The 16,048-nt window shown below is 43.1% G+C and overlaps 1 protein-coding gene across 1 annotated transcript in view; it reads left to right on the forward strand.

The window, feature by feature from the left end:
• Positions 1–16,048, forward strand: part of FRAS1 (Fraser extracellular matrix complex subunit 1) — a 689,426-nt gene that overhangs the window by 607,832 nt on the left and 65,546 nt on the right. The window contains 4 exon segments of the mRNA XM_030190549.1: positions 5,853–6,003; positions 8,792–8,951; positions 12,300–12,468; positions 13,139–13,385. Of these exon segments, the coding sequence (XP_030046409.1) occupies positions 5,853–6,003; positions 8,792–8,951; positions 12,300–12,468; positions 13,139–13,385 (727 nt within the window).

Below are 16,048 nucleotides of genomic sequence, written 5' to 3' on the forward strand. Positions count from 1 at the left end.
GAGGAACCCCACTAACTACCCTTCTCCATTGTGAATACTGCCCGTTTAACCCCACTCTCTGTTTCCTATCCTTCAACCAGTTTTTAATCCACAATAGGACATTTCCTCCTATCCCATGACCCTCCAATTTCCTCTGTAGCCTTTCATGACGTACCTTGTCAAACGCCTTTTGAAAATCCAGATACACATTATCAACCGGCTCCCCTTTGTCCACGTTTGTTTAATCCTTCAAAGAATTGAAGTAAATTGGTCAGGCAGGATTTCCCCACACAAAAGCCGTGCTGACTTGGTCTCGGTAATCCATGTCCTTGGATGTGCTGTGTAATTTTGTTTTTGATAATAGCCTCTACCATTTTCCCCGGCACCGACGTCAGACTCACCAGTCTATAATTTCCCAGATCTCCCCTGGAACCTTTTTTAAAAATCAGCGTTACATTGGCCACCCTCCAATCCGGTTAGGATGGAGGAGGTGGAATGGGTGATCCAGCAAAGCCCTTTGGTAAGGTGCTGGGGCCTGATGGATTGAGTTTTACAAGCTCTTGCATCAGGAAATTAGTCCACTCTTGACTTCGGCTTTTAATGCAGTAGTCTCGCACAGTCAACTGCCTCCCCACCTTAATATGGCTCAAATTATAGTTTTATTCAAACCTGTTAAACCCCCAGATCAGCCAGAGTTGTACCGCCCTATTACTTTGTTAAACTATGAAACTAAACTGTTGGCCAAGGTTATGGCCAATTGGCTGGCCAGGATTCTTCCCTCACTGATTGAAGAACCACAGGTTGGCTTTACTTGTGGCCAGGAGATATCTAAAAACTTGCGATGCATAGTGGCTGCTTTGGAGGAACCCCCACTTTGTTGATCAGCTTTGATAATGAAAAAACGTTTGACCAGGTAAAGTGGTGGGGTTCCTCTATGGCATACTGGAGGATTGTGTTATTCAGGATTTCTTTTCTCAGGTCGTCTGAGCCTTATATACGACCCTCAGGCTAGGGTTTGCGCTAATGGTATTCTCTCTGCACCTTTTCGTATTGGTCAGGGTACGCACCAGGGCTGCCTCCTCTTGCCCCTTCTATTTGTCCTAACACTTGACCCGCTTCGAGAGCTTCAGAATAATGTGGAGATACCAGGCGTATGTATTGGATCTACTGTGTTTAAAACGGCAGCATTTACTGATGATTTGTTAGTACTTATTACAAAGCCTCGTTCCTCCCTCCCCATTCTTATGGAAAGTCTTCATGAATACAGAGATTTTTCAAAATTTAAACTTAATTTGACTAAATCTGAGACTTTGGCGAATTCGGATTCATTGCATTGAGTGTGGGTCACAGATTTTCCTTTAAGGTGGGCACAAGGGTCTTTCCACTATCTCAGTATCCAGCTACCTATGGATCTTCCTAAGGTCTCTGAGTCGGATCTGGCTGTGTTGAATGGTCCGGTTCAGGTGGAGGAGGCGGAATGGGCGATCCAGCAAAGCCCCTTGGGTAAGGCTCTAGGGCCTTATGATTAAGTTTTACAAGCTCTTCCATCAGGAAATTAGCCCACTTTTGACCTCGGTTTTTAATGTAGTAGTCTTGCACAGTCAACTGCCTCCCCACCTTAATATGGCTGGAATTAGTTTTATTCAAACCTGCTCTATAGGCTTAATGCGGACAAACTTCTTCAGGATATGAAAACTACTACTACTACTACTATTTAACATTTCTAGAGCGCTACAAAGTGTACGCAGCGCTGTACAAACACAGAAGAAAGACAGTCCCTGCTCAAAGAGCTTACAATCTAATAGACAAAAAGTAAAGCATTTAAATTTAAAATATTTAAGCAGTCAAGCACAAGAGAACAGTCACAGAAGGACAGAAGATGTTGAAGGGTGGTCAGTGTGATTAGGTGTAACTCTGGTTGGAGTAGTGGGAGAAGGTGATAGGAGATATACTATAGGATGTCATTCTGAGGCCAGGCTAAGTCTAAAGCAGGAGAAGGTATTCTCTGCAGCCTATCTGTGAGATGGAAAATGCTCTCTGAAGCTGCTGCTATAAGTTGTTAGTTTTCTCTCCCTGAAAGAGATCCAAGCCACACCCACGAAGTTCAAACTGTCAGTGGGGAGGGTGAGGGGAGGAAATGGCAGTGCTTGATGAAAAAGAGAGCTCAGTTTGATAGGAGATATACTATAGGATGTCATTCTGAGGCCAGGCTAAGTCTAAAGCAGGAGAAGGTATTCTCTGCAGCCTATCTGTGAGATGGAAAATGCTCTCTGAAGCTGCTGCTATAAGTTGTTAGTTTTCTCTCCCTGAAAGAGATCCAAGCCACACCCACGAAGTTCAAACTGGCAGTGGGGAGGGTGAGGGGAGGAAATGGCAGTGCTTGATGAAAAAGAGAGCTCAGTTTGATAGGAGATATACTATAGGATGTCATTCTGAGGCCAGGCTAAGTCTAAAGCAGGAGAAGGTATTCTCTGCAGCCTATCTGTGAGATGGAAAATGCTCTCTGAAGCTGCTGCTATAAGTTGTTAGTTTTCTCTCCCTGAAAGAGATCCAAGCCACACCCACGAAGTTCAAACTGTCAGTGGGGAGGGTGAGGGGAGGAAATGGCAGTGCTTGATGAAAAAGAGAGCTCAGTTAGACTACTGGAGCTCCTTGCCTCTATCGCTGTTAGAGAGGATCAACTTAAATCATATGGTGCTTTTTCCATGCTGACTTTCAGGCTTATTTTTGAAAGAGAAGGGCGCCCATCTTTTGACACAAATCGGGAGATGGGCATCCTTCTCTCAGGGTCGCCCAAATCGGCATAATCGAAAGCCGATTTTAGGCGTCCCCAACTGCTTCCCGTTGCGGGGATGACCAAAGTCCCCGGGGGCATGTCGGAGGTGTAGCGAAGGCGGGACTGGGGCATGCCTAACAGGTGGGTGTCCTTGAGCGATAATGGAAAAAAGAAGGGCGTCCCTGAAGAGCACTGGGCAACTTTACTTGGTCCATCTTTTCTTATGACCAAGCTTCAAAAAGGTGCACGAACTGACCAGATGAATCGGGGATGACCTCCCCTGACTCCCCCAGTGGTGACTAACCCCCTCCCACCCTAAAAAAAATAACTTTAAAAACTTTTTTGCCAGCCTGAAATGTCATACTCAGGTCCATCGCAGCAATTTGCAGGTCCCTGAGAGGGGAGGTATGTGTGTGTCAGCGGAGGCATAGCGAAGGCATGGACGTCCTTCTTTCAAACATTTTGGACGTCCTAAACTGCCCCCTCCCACAGGGATGGCCAGATTTCAAGGGAGTGGAGTGGCATGCAGGAGTGGCCTAGTGGTTAGAGCACTGGTGTTGCAATCCAGAGGTGGCCAGGTCAAATCCCACTGCTACTACTTTTGATCCAAAATCCAAATAAATAAAGAGGGTGTCAGAGGCATAGCAGGCATGGACATTTTTCTCACAGAAACATCCAGGCATGGACATCCTCACAGAAACATCCACATTTTGGATGTCCTCAACTGCTGTTGCAGGGACAGAGGCATAGCGAATGACGTCCTTAACCCATACTCTAAAAAAAAAAAAAAGACGTCCCTGACGAGCGCTTGGACATTTTCACCTGGACTTGCATTTTTCTAAGGTTGTAGATGGCAATTTATTTAAGGTTGTAGATGACTATTATACACGCAGCTTGTCTGTATACATGAAGCCGTTTTTGACATGCGCAGAGCAGCCACGCATAATGTTTGGCAGCTCTGCACTGGCTTCCCCTCCTTAGGAAGGAAATCATGTGCAAATGAGCTAACAGTGAGCAGCTCATTTGCATGCGATTTCCTTCATGCATGCCCGTTCCTTTCTGAATCGGTAAGGGAAGGGCTTTTTCCGTTCAGTTAGTGCATCAGTTAGTTCAATACAGTGCCCCCTAGGGTGCCCAGTTGGTGTCCTGGCATGTCATGGGGACCAGTGCACTAAGAATGCTGGCTCCTCCCATGACCAAATGCCTTGGATTTGGTCGTTTTTGAGATGGGCGTCCTCGGTTTCCATTATGGCCGAAAACCGGGGACGACCATCTCAACATTTAGGTCGACCATCTCTAAGGTCGACCTAAATGTTGAGATTTGGGTGTCCCTGACCGTATTATCTAAACGAAAGATGGACGCCTATCCTGTTTCAATAATCCGGGTTTCCCCACCCCTTCGCGGGGACGTCCTGTGAGGATGCCCTCAGCAAAACTTGGGCGCACCGTTCGAATATGCCCCTTTGTTTACTTTGTCATGACTTTCATACCTTGCAAAGGCTTTTGGTGAAGTTTTTCTGGGAGGGAAACCGGTGGCACTATCTTTTGGGTTCTTAGGAGCAAGGAGGAACGGGAGTTCCAGATCTTAAAACATAAAATCAAGCTTGTCTCCACAGCATCTTCGGAACTAGTTACTGGGCACATCTACTTTTATAGAATGTAGTCCTGGAGAGAGCTTATTTTCACCCCTGGCATCTTAATTTTCTTCTTTATGCAAAGCTAGTGAAGATACCACTTCTGCTTCATAGGAGTGTATTACTTAGTCCTCCTTGGAATTTGTGGAAGGAAATTTTTCCAATGTAGAACCAGGAGCCATCCTGTAGTTCTTCCTACCTATTATTGGCAATGCTGAGTTTTTTTTCCTGGTAGGAATAATGGGATATTTTGGCACTGGGAGGCCAAGAGTGTTTCCTTATTGGAGCAAAGTGGACAGGTCCTTTTTTACCTTTTGGATCTGCAGATACGGTGCAGCTTTGGTCCTTCTGACATTTTTGCATACTTTCAAATATCTCATTACTTGTCTTCTCTGTCCAAACAGAGTTTGGAGCTGAGGTTTGGTGCTCAATTTCGGGAGTTCTTGGAAGGGGACACCATGGGTCAGGCCTCTATTTCATGGTTCCATAAGGAGCTTAATAAACACTCTTCTGCTTTAGATTTTGGCGATGTGGCCACTAGGTGGGAATGGGATCTGGGTCGTTCTTTCAGAGTTGCGTTCATCGTGGCTGCCCTCTGAGGGGTAGTGTAGAGTTGTAGGAATGTCACTTTCAGACCGTGCAGAGAGTCTGTTTTTCTCAAACACAGGCATTTCATGTGGGAAGCATGAATACCCCCAGTTGTCTTAAATGTACTGTAGCGGATAATTCCTTTTTTTATATGGTTTGCGGCATTGTCGGCTGATTAAGTCCTTCTGGGCCGCTATTTTCTTTTTTCTCCAATCTGTCTTGGGTCATTAGATTAGGATCAGTCTAGAAGGCATTCTGTGCAGCTCTGTTATAACTCTGGGAGCCTTACCACTTGAGGAAAGCTCTTAGTGAGAAAGTCCTGCATCTTAAGGAAGAAGTTCATTCTCAATTACTGGTTACAGTCCTCCCCACCATCCAGACGATATTGGAAAAATAAACTACATGCACTCATGTTATTGGAATCTCAGGGGCTCATCTCTCCCTCAAGCGACAAAGAGGCTCCTTGGTTTAGAATCTCGGATGAAGCTGTCTTTCCTATTTCGTCACTGGGGTTTTTTGGTGTTGTATTCTTTTGTAACTGCCATTTCCTGTCCTATTGTGTCGTGTCTTGTTTGTGTCTTTTATGTCTGGTATATAATTTTGGAATGTAAACAGCTTTGGTATATTTTGGTTTGTAAATAACTGCTAACCAGCCAGGAAGAACATCACCACTCACATCACCATTTCCTTCTTAAAATACCTTACAGTATCTCTTTCTCCACTAAAAAATACATATAGACATATTTTTAGGGATGGCCCTCCTTCCTCTTCTGGGGATTTATTGTAAACAGTTTGTTTCCTCTCTGCCAGCCTGTGCTTGGGAGCAGTACTTCCCTGTTCATTAGTAATTTTCAAAATGTACCTCCATGTTCTAGGCAACAAATATTATCACCAAGAAGGAACTAATGACTATGGATCCTGACACCGAGGACAAGCAGCTAATCTACCAAATAACAGATGGACCTGCTCATGGCCACTTAGAGAACAAGCTGAAGCCTGGAGCAACTGTAACCGCATTCTCCCAAGGTAAGAAAGTGCACTCTAACATTTTTACATTCCCCCTTACTCTTTTCCCAAGAACCTCTGAAAATATATGTGTTAACGCCTTCACCTTGCCCATTGTCACTGGTAAAACCCACCTGTGGGATAGAAGCACGGCCTTTCTTTTAGGCAGACCAATTCAAAGATTTAAAAAATGCATGTTTGGCTAATAAATCCCAATTCAATAAACAAAAGGATCCAGTTGTTTGTATTAATACAAGTGCTGGTGTGTGTAGGTAATAAAGATCCATTCTGTGCATTTTAAAAATATGGAATGCTGGAAGGAACTATTTATAAAGGGTTTCTGTCTGTGTGGGACTAGATAACCCCAGAGAAGGGACAGAAAATCAATTTTGCCTCACTGGAAGAAAATGAGAATGTCTCGGATGATTTCAAAAACCAGAAACATCGGATCAGTGTTTTTGATGAAGGAATCCTCCCAAAGATCTCTATTATTTTGCTGTGAGAAGCAATTAGAAGCTGTTGAATAATGGTGACTGCTCCACCTCTCTCAGTCTCATCCCTAGCTTGACCCAGAGGAAGAAAAGCAGTCAGAGACAGACAGGGAAAAAAACAGACAGTTGTGACATTCACCACACAAACATACTACAATATACACACACAACTACTCCACATACTCATATACATCATCCACTCATGTATGTGTATATATATATAACCATTCAATATGCTAGGGTGGGATTTCTAAAGACAGGCAAAACAAATAGTGAATCCAATAAAAGTCCTCCCATAATGAGTGTACATAAGTACATAAGTAGTGCCATACTGGGAAAGACCAAAGGTCCATCTAGCCCAGCATCCTGTCACCGACAGTGGCCAATCCAGGTCAAGGGCACCTGGCACGCTCCCCAAACGTAAAAACATTCCAGACAAGTTATACCTAAAAATGCGGAATTTTTCCAAGTCCATTTAATAGCGGTCTATGGACTTGTCCTTTAGGAATCTATCTAACCCCTTTTTAAACTCCGTCAAGCTAATCGCCCGTACCACGTTCTCCGGCAACGAATTCCAGAGTCTAATTACACGTTGGGTGAAGAAAAATTTTCTCCGATTCGTTTTAAATTTACCACACTGTAGCTTCAACTCATGCCCTCTAGTCCTATTATTTTTGGATAGCGTGAACAGTCGCTTCACATCCACCCGATCCATTCCACTCATTATTTTATACACTTCTATCATATCTCCCCTCAGCCGTCTCTTCTCCAAGCTGAAAAGCCCTAGCCTTCTCAGCCTCTCTTCATAGGAAAGTCGTCCCATCCCCACTATCATTTTCGTCGCCCTTCGCTGTACCTTTTCCAATTCTACTATATCTTTTTTGAGATACGGAGACCAGTACTGAACACAATACTCCAGGTCTTTATTGAAAGCTACACGATTGACCCGACACGTGACGTGTTTCGGCCGTAAAGGCCTGCGTCAGGGGTCTAATAATGTCTGAAGAAGAAAAAAATGCCTTGTGGGTCAGATGAATAATAGCACATAAACTGCTCCAATACCCTTCCAAACCCTCAGGAGTTGGCCATCCCTGCCTTAGAACTCTCCCACTCCATAGAGGCTTCTTCGGAAGAGTCCACTCATTGTGGGAGGACTTTTATTGGATCCACTGTTTGTTTTGCCTGTCTTTGGTTCCCTTGTGGAGAGCTCACCTTCTGTGGGTGGTTGCTAGGGTGGGATTTCTGTCAGGTAGCCAACCTCTGCCCAACTCAGCCATCCATCCACTTTTGGTCAGTAAATGAGTACTTGACCTTAGCCAGGGTGAGGAAGATGAATCTGGAAGGCAATGGCAAATCACCTCACTAATGTCTGCCAAGGTGGCTTCCATATGTCATTTGCGACTTACGCACAGGAAACTAACGTTACCTTTACATTTTTTGCACAGAAAACATTGTACTTACCTTTAGTAGTGTAGCTTCTCAACATCTTTATTCATTTAAATTAGCCTATTCTCCCTGGCTACCAGAAGAGTGCTTAAGGGAAAGGGGATGGGATTTGATATACTGCCTTTTTGTGGTTGCAATCAAAGTAATTTACTTGTTATATACAGGTACTTACTTTGTACCTGGGGCAATGGAGGGTTGACTCCCCCAAAGTCACAAGGAGTTGCAGTGGGAATCAAACCCAGTTCCTCTGGTTCTCAGCCCACTGCATGAATCATTAGGCTACTCCTCCACTCTATTGTAAGCCCGGTCTCGTGATCAGAGCCACAAAATTCATCCATGTGTAAACACTGGGCCTTGTAAATTTATGGAGGTAAAATCCACAAACCATACGTGCCTGGTTATAGAATTGCCCTGCCCAAGTTTCCTTTTGAAAACTGACCTGTAAGGACGTAGCCACAGAGCTCCAAAATTGTCTTCTTTATCTTAACATTAGATTAAGTGTACAGTAGCATTTGTTTCCTTGGAGGATAGTGGACCTGCTACACCATGTTGAGTGTGCCTTTCTAAGCTGCTAGAAGAAAATTCAGCATGATCTGCTTTCAAGCTGAAAGTGATCTCCAAGTAACTAATCTGTTTCAGTCTGATGATAAGGGGTTCCTGCTAAGTGACAACACCATCTGACATCTAAAAAATCTTGTTCTAAGATGGGCTTACAGTATTTTAACTTCCTCAACCAGAGCAACATATGGTTTTTACAACATCTGTTTCACACCCAAAGAGTCCCTTAATGATAACAGTAAACAATGCTGAATTTGTGCACCTGTGTGACTGTAAAATTGTTATTAACAATCTTTCTAACTGGGTCCGCATAGAGGATGTAAACCTGGGCCTAATTCGATATGTCCTGCATGAAAAAGAGATTCAGGAGACCATGGACACATTCAAGTTTCTTGTGAAGGACAGCAAGCCCAACATTGTCAGTGACAACGTCTTCCACATCCAGTGGTCTCTCATCAGTTTTCAGTACACCAGGTAAACACTGTTTTACAGGGGCCTGAGATACTGACATTGGGTATGCATAAGTAAAAGTTGCCAGCAGAGATAAAACATTGGCTCTAGAACAAAATAATCTGTGTGGTGTATAGCTGTTCAACTTCAGTGGTGTTGGTGATGAGGACAAATAAACAGATCCGTTAACTGAAAGAACCCATTCAAAAGCAACTCTGAAAGAGCCTTTTTTAGAAAATTCAAGTACATAAGACACACATGCTGGTCAGATCAAAGGTCTGTGAAGCACAGCGTCCTGTCTCCAACAGTGGCCAGTCCAGTTCAGTGGGTAGTACCTGGGTGTCCATTCCTTACAGTTCCCTCCCAGGGATGTGGAAAATCCATTTTAAACCCAGCTGTGCCAGATGCCATGACAGCACTCTCTGGCCACAACTTTCACAGCTTGATTGATTGTTCGGTTAAAAATACTTTCTCCAATTTGTTTTAAAAATTGCAAGTGTTGTTTTCATACAGTGTCTCCTAGTCCTAGTACTATTTGAAGGTATAAATAATCATTCTGTATTAACCTGCTCCACCACTTCCGTTTTATAAGTTTCTGTCGTATAACTTTTTACTCATCTTTTCTCCAAGCTGAAAGGGTATATAACCTTTATCACTTTTCTATATCTTTTCAAGTTCTATTACATCTTTTTTGAGAAGAGGCAGCAGTCTGCAGTGGAGTGTTGAAGAACTATGTGGGACAAGGGAACAACTTCTTGCCTCCAGTCTGTCCCTATCTCTGAGACATATCTCTAAAGCTGCATTCAGGAGGAGGGGGGGGGGAGGAGAGTGAGTGAGTGGAGTGTGCAAAGGTTTGCAAGGCCCTAACCCGCAGTGTGTTATGCTCCTTCCCGAGCTGCCGGGATCCAGCTTATGGCAGAGAGACCTGACAAAATGAGGCTCTGTAGGTCCTGCGGGCACCACAGTGTTGATGTGGCTGGTGATGCTTGTAAATACTGTGCTCCACAAATAGGAGGCAGAGCCAGGGCAGCAGGAGCAGTGCTTGGGAAGGAAGTTCAGGAGAGCCTGGAAGCCTGCAAGACAGAGGAATGTGCAGTAGCTGAGATGATGGTGGCAATTCTGAGTTTGGCAGAGACCGCCACAATCTTGGATGCATGAGTCTCATTTGCAATGGACTAATGCTAGCCTTGGCTACTTACCATTCTAGCTAGTTCTTTTATGGTGCCTATGGGGGACTGGCAGAATAGCGTAGAGGAGGAAATAGTAGCTGACAGGATGCTGCTCCTGCTGCCAAGTACTGCCTGATGGCGTTCCTACTCTTTTTTTCCTGCTGCATCCTTATTGCCTCTCTGTTTCTGATGCTCCCTTTCATCCTTCTTAATCACCAGCTTATTTGTTCAGTAAATCAGTGAATTACACTGGAGAGTATTATTCCCTTTGACTTGTGGATCACAAAGTGACTAGCATTTAAGCATCTTTCTTAGTGAGGATTTTCAATGTTTCTTTGTACTTCAAGCTGCAAGGAGTCCACAGCATCAGCACCTCTGGATGCCAATCTCTCTTTCTACCAAAGACTCTCTAACTTTGCCTCCAGCATATTCACTGTCAGGATGATAATGCCCTTCTTGAACTTAATTCTTCTATTTCATCCTTGAAAGGAAACATTTGGTACTCTCCTCTTTAAAATATCTGTCTTCAAATTGGCTGGTAGACTTTAGGGATTAGAAACCAGTCTCTCAGTTCCTCTCCAGAAGCACTGCTGGCTGCCCTAGAGCTTTGAGGAGCATCAGCTAACTTCCCTCCCTGTTTCTACTACCACTTCCACACCTACCCTTTCCAAGCCTTGTAATTCAATCAGACTTGATCGTAAGCTTAATTGAGAAGGGACTGGCTCTGTTACATATGTTTGTGCAGCACTATGCACACCCAGTAGCACTTTAGAAATATGCTTCCTTTGCCTATCTGCCCTTGCTGTTTAGGTTCCTTTTCTCTCTGACTTGACTATGCAGTCTGTCTGACTCTGGAGCCAGCCACAGAGCCTGCAAGATTCTTAGTTTAAATCATGTCTATTGAGGACAATCACAGAAATAAATATATGTAAACATTGCTGAACAGTCATTCTTATTTTCTGATAACCAATAACTCCTTCCCAACACCTGTTCCCTTACCCACAACAAAGAAATAAGTTGACCAATTCGGAAGGCCTGTTGTGTTCTTATGACCTCCTGAAAATCTAGCACAAAAATAAAAAGGGGGGGGGGGGTAAACCACATCAGGGGCGGGGCCTGCAAGATTTTTAAAATTCACTTTTCTCTGTTACAGAGACAAAATCAGTGCTGCTTTTTTCTGTCTGGGCTCATGAGTCATAGAGTCTGAGAGATTTCTGAACCTCACTTTTTTTTTATGCTGAGACAGAAATAGTGCTGTAGCTCTGCTTTTTAAGAGCCCTATCACTACTATTTTTCTCTAAACTATGCAGTCTTTCTGGCTGTAGAGTCTGAGAGGTTTTTAAAACTCACTTTTCTCTGACACTGGGAAAGAAACAGTGCTGTCTGTCACTTTTCCAGAGTGGCTATATTGATCTATGGATGATATTTCTATTTTTTAAAAGCTTTTTGAACTTAGTAAAGGAACTTTCTAAAGCCTCCATGTTTCTGCCACCTTCTTTCTCTGAATGCAGGAGAAAAAAAGCAATGCAAGACTGCTCTTGTTCAAGGTTTCTTGCTGAGCTGCTGACACCGGCCTTGGGATGGGGTTTAGGAGAAATGAAACAGGGTTGTGCTTATTTGGCTTCTTGTCTAAAAGTCCAACGTTATTGGTGAAGTGACTCCTGCTTCTTTCTGCCACCCCCCTCCCCCAAGTGGCTAGGTCTGGCCCCATAAATGGCACTGATGCCAAAAACAAATGAGATATTTGTCTCATTCTGGCCCTGCAGTCATTCGCATTTACAAACCAAAAATGCCCTCCTTTATCATGTTTTACTATTAGTAAATTTTAACAAACTGGAGAAAATATTTCTTCATTCAATGTGTAATTAAACTCTGGAATTCGTTGCCAGAGAATGTGGTAAAAGCAGTTAGCTTAGCAGGGTTTTAAAAAGCTTTGGCTAATTTTTCTAAAGGAAAATCCATAAGCCACTGCTCATTTCTAGGATAAGCAGCATAAAATCTGTTTTACTGTTTTGGGATGTACTGGACTTGATGGACCTTCAGTCTGTCCCAGTATGTATGGGAACGCTTATGTTCTTATATTCTTAAAAATGTACATTCCAAATTTCTAAGTACTCTTTCAAACTTTATGAAATATTTGTAGTGAATACTATGAGGATAACAAACATCGTAACCTCACTACATACATGCTTTATGTTCACAGCTATAATGTCAGTGAAAAAGCAGGCTCTGTCAGCATAACCGTGAAGAGAACTGGAAATCTCAACCAGTATGCCATTGTCCTGTGTCGCACAGAACAGGGCAGTGCTACTTCCAGCTCTAGCATGGGTTCAAAGCCCGGTCAGCAAGACTACGTAGAGTATGCAGGCCAGGTGAGCTCTAGGGAAGGATGTTCAGATGTAACTGAAGAGGTCCCCAGCACCCCTGCTCAGGATGCAAGGTTATGTTTTGCATTTGACTTGCCACTCTTTTCTCCCAGTTGCCTTTACATCTTTGGCAGAGTTGCAGGAAAGAAAAGAATGGATTGAAGAGTCCTAAAGACTAGATTTAAACTTCATGATATAACTATGTGCGATTCATTCTGTATGGAATCTTTGTATCTTCTTGCTAGAAACAGACCCCATAGTTTCAGTTAAAATCAAGTATTGTAATGTTGCAATGACTTTGGAGGGATGAAAATATTTTAATAAGAAAAATGTTTTATTGGTGGGGGGGGGGGGGGGGGGTAGTGCAGAAGATACATCAGCTCCAAATTATTATGATGTTATGAAAGCACATTGAAATGGACTAGCTAAAAAGTTAAAGTAAAAATAAATTTAAAATGACATGACTGAAGGAGGGGTGGGCAGTGTTAACTATTATTCGTCATTATCTTTGAACTTGGCTTTTTCTTTATTGAGTTTTATATAGCTGTTATCAAGCATTGTTTGAAGTTATTGTTGCATATGACACTAAAGATATTTCAAAATAAAATGTCATAACTGGTTGAAACTCCTGAGTGCAACACCACATGTATGTTTGCCATTTGTTTGGTCCTTTCAGGTACAGTTCGATGAGAGGGAAGACACAAAGGCCTGTACCGTTGTCATCAATGATGATCATGTCTTTGAGGACATTGAGAGTTTCACCATGGAGTTGAGTATGCCAGCCTACGCCTTGCTGGGGGAGATCACCAAGGCCACAGTCAATATCAATGACACAGAGGACGAACCAACTCTTCAGTTTGACAAGAAAATGTACCGCACCAACGAGAGTGCTGACTTCCTGTTTGCACCCATTGAGAGAAAAGGTTGTTTTTTCTTTTTTAAACTAATTCCCATGGCCATCTATCACTACCAGTTTGAGATCTCTGAATGAGGCAGTGGATTACTTTTATAGAAATTGTGCTAGAGCAGGGGTTAGCAACCTTTGTACACAGAGGGCTGCACAAATATCAGTACTAACCGTAGTGGGCCACACATGGAAAATTAACAAAATACCATATAATTCACTGAGCAGCATACACTGAGCCAGTAGCTGTTTCTAAAATATTTATTTCTTGGTGTCTGCTCCAGGCCATTCCCCATGAATGGGTATATGCCTTCCTACCTGCAGATGGGGAGACTGAGAACAAACCGAGAGACCTCACATACAATGCTGTGCAGACCTAGCCCTCCTCAGTATTTTCTCAGTCTCATCAGCAGATGATAGGTAGGTGCCTGCAAGGAGGTTAGATTGAGAACAGGAGATGGTAGGAGGCTATCTAGCCCATTATATGGGTTGAAGGCAGTAGGCGGAGTCACTATGAGGGGCATAATTGAACGCCCATTTGTAAAAACGTCCATCTCCGAGAACGGAGGGCCGAACTGTATTTTCGAAAAAAAATGGACGTCCATCTTTTTTTTCGAAAATACATTGGATTAGGGCGTTTTTTGAGCTGGGCGTTTTTGTTTTTTAGCGATAATCGAAACCGAAGTGTCCCAGCTCAAAAACGACCAAATCCAAGGCATTTGGTCGTGGGAGGGGCCAGCATTCGTAGTGCACTGGTCTCCCTGAGATGCTTCTATGCCAGCCTCAAATATCATACCTAGCTCCATGACAGTAGTATGCAGGTCCCCAGAGCAATTTTACTTTAGTTGGTGCTGCGCGGGACCCATGCAGAGAGGAAAAAATCGGAAGAAAAAAAAAACAAGCAAGCAAGTGCAGTCAGGGACGTCCAAATTAAAAGATAGTAAAAGGGGGAATTGAACCAGCAAACTTTTGATTACAAGCTCAGTGCTCTAGCCAGTGCACCACTGATTAAACGTCCTTCTTTTTCCATTAAGTCTCTCCAAGTTTCTGTCAGCCAATCACAGCTCATTTAGCTGACATCTGTGTCAGCTAAACAGCGGTGATTGGCTGACAGAAACTGGGACTTAATGGAAAGGGAAGGACATCCAAGCACCTGAATAATGTGGTTCACTGGCTAGAGCACTGAGCTTGTAATCAGAAGGTTGCTGGTTCGATTCCCCCTTTTACTAGCCTGGTAATTTAGACGTCCCTGACTGCACTTGCTTGGTTTTTTTTTTTCTTCCGATTTTTCCGCTCTGCATGGGTCCCGCACAGCACTAACTAAACTAAAATTACTTCGGGGACCTGCATACTGCTGTCATGGAGCTGGGGATGACATTTGAGGCTGGCTTACAAGTTGGGAAAAAAGTGTTTAACATTCGTTTTTTTTTGGTGGGAGGGGGTTAGTGACCACTGGGGGAGTCAGGGGAGGTCATCCCCGGTTCCCTCCGGTGGTCATCTGGTCATTTAGGGCACTTTTTTGGGACCTGTTCGTGAAAAAAACGGGTCCAACAAAAGTGACCTAAATTCTCTCTGAAAACGCCTTTCTTTTTTCCATTATCGGCCGAGCACGCACATCTCTGCTCAGCCGATAACCACGCCTCAGTCCCGCCTTCACCACGCCTCTGACACGCCCCCGTCAACTTTATGCATTCCCGCGACGGAGTGCAGTTGGAAACGCCCAAAATCGGCTTTCGATTATACCGATTTGGGCACCCACAAGAGAAAGATGTCCATCTCCCAATTTAGGTCGGAATTTGGGCGTTTTTCTCTTTCGAAAATAAGCCTCTATTTCACCCAAAACAGTAGCAAACGCTATTGAAAACAATAGTAAAAGATTATTAAAAATAATGGACTGCATATGTGTGGCCCATCTGTAAAAAGTCAAAAGCTGTTTCAGTTGGATAGGCAGTGCCTTAAAAGGTGGACAAAAGATTTTTTTTTTTACTTATTTGACAGCTTTTTAATTTATTTGAAAGCTTCCCATATGTAGATATAAATATCATGAAATCAAAACTAAATATCACTAAAACAGCTTCAAAAAATTATTGTAGCTGGTGGAAACAGCATTAATAAAGGCTGTATTTTTTGCTCATTTTTCTACATTGTTCTATACAATACAGTAACACATGGCCAAATTTCAGTGAGGATATTCTGTTTACTGATGGGTTCATCTTAACTGTTGTTGTTATAAAGCTTGGAAGTAAAATTAAACTGTCCTTTCATTGGGGCACATGGAATCACATCTTCACCTCATCTCTTTTGTAAATGGATTATTATGTTATCCGGTTAGATGGCAATATTCAGCGCCTAACCGGATAAGTTTAGCAGTCAAATAGGAACGTGTAAATATCTATCCTATCTTTAATCACTAAAAGGTTAGTGCTGGATATCAGCATAGCCGGTTAACTTTTTAGTGGTTAAAACCCCCCAGATATTCAAAGCCGGTAGCCATAAATGGCTCGGCACTGAATATCCAGGTTTATTGCCAGCGGCCGACACCAAAAGCGCTGCCTGCTGTTGGCTGAATATTAGGGGGAAACTTAATAAAAGTGTAAAATAAGTCCAAAGCATTTTATATAGTAGTGCATTATAAAGTGTTTTGGACTTATTTTCTACTTTTATTAAAGTTGTTTGTATTGA

This window comes from Microcaecilia unicolor, chromosome 2 (assembly GCF_901765095.1).
Source record: "Microcaecilia unicolor chromosome 2, aMicUni1.1, whole genome shotgun sequence".
In the NCBI taxonomy this organism is placed as follows: domain Eukaryota; kingdom Metazoa; phylum Chordata; class Amphibia; order Gymnophiona; family Siphonopidae; genus Microcaecilia; species Microcaecilia unicolor.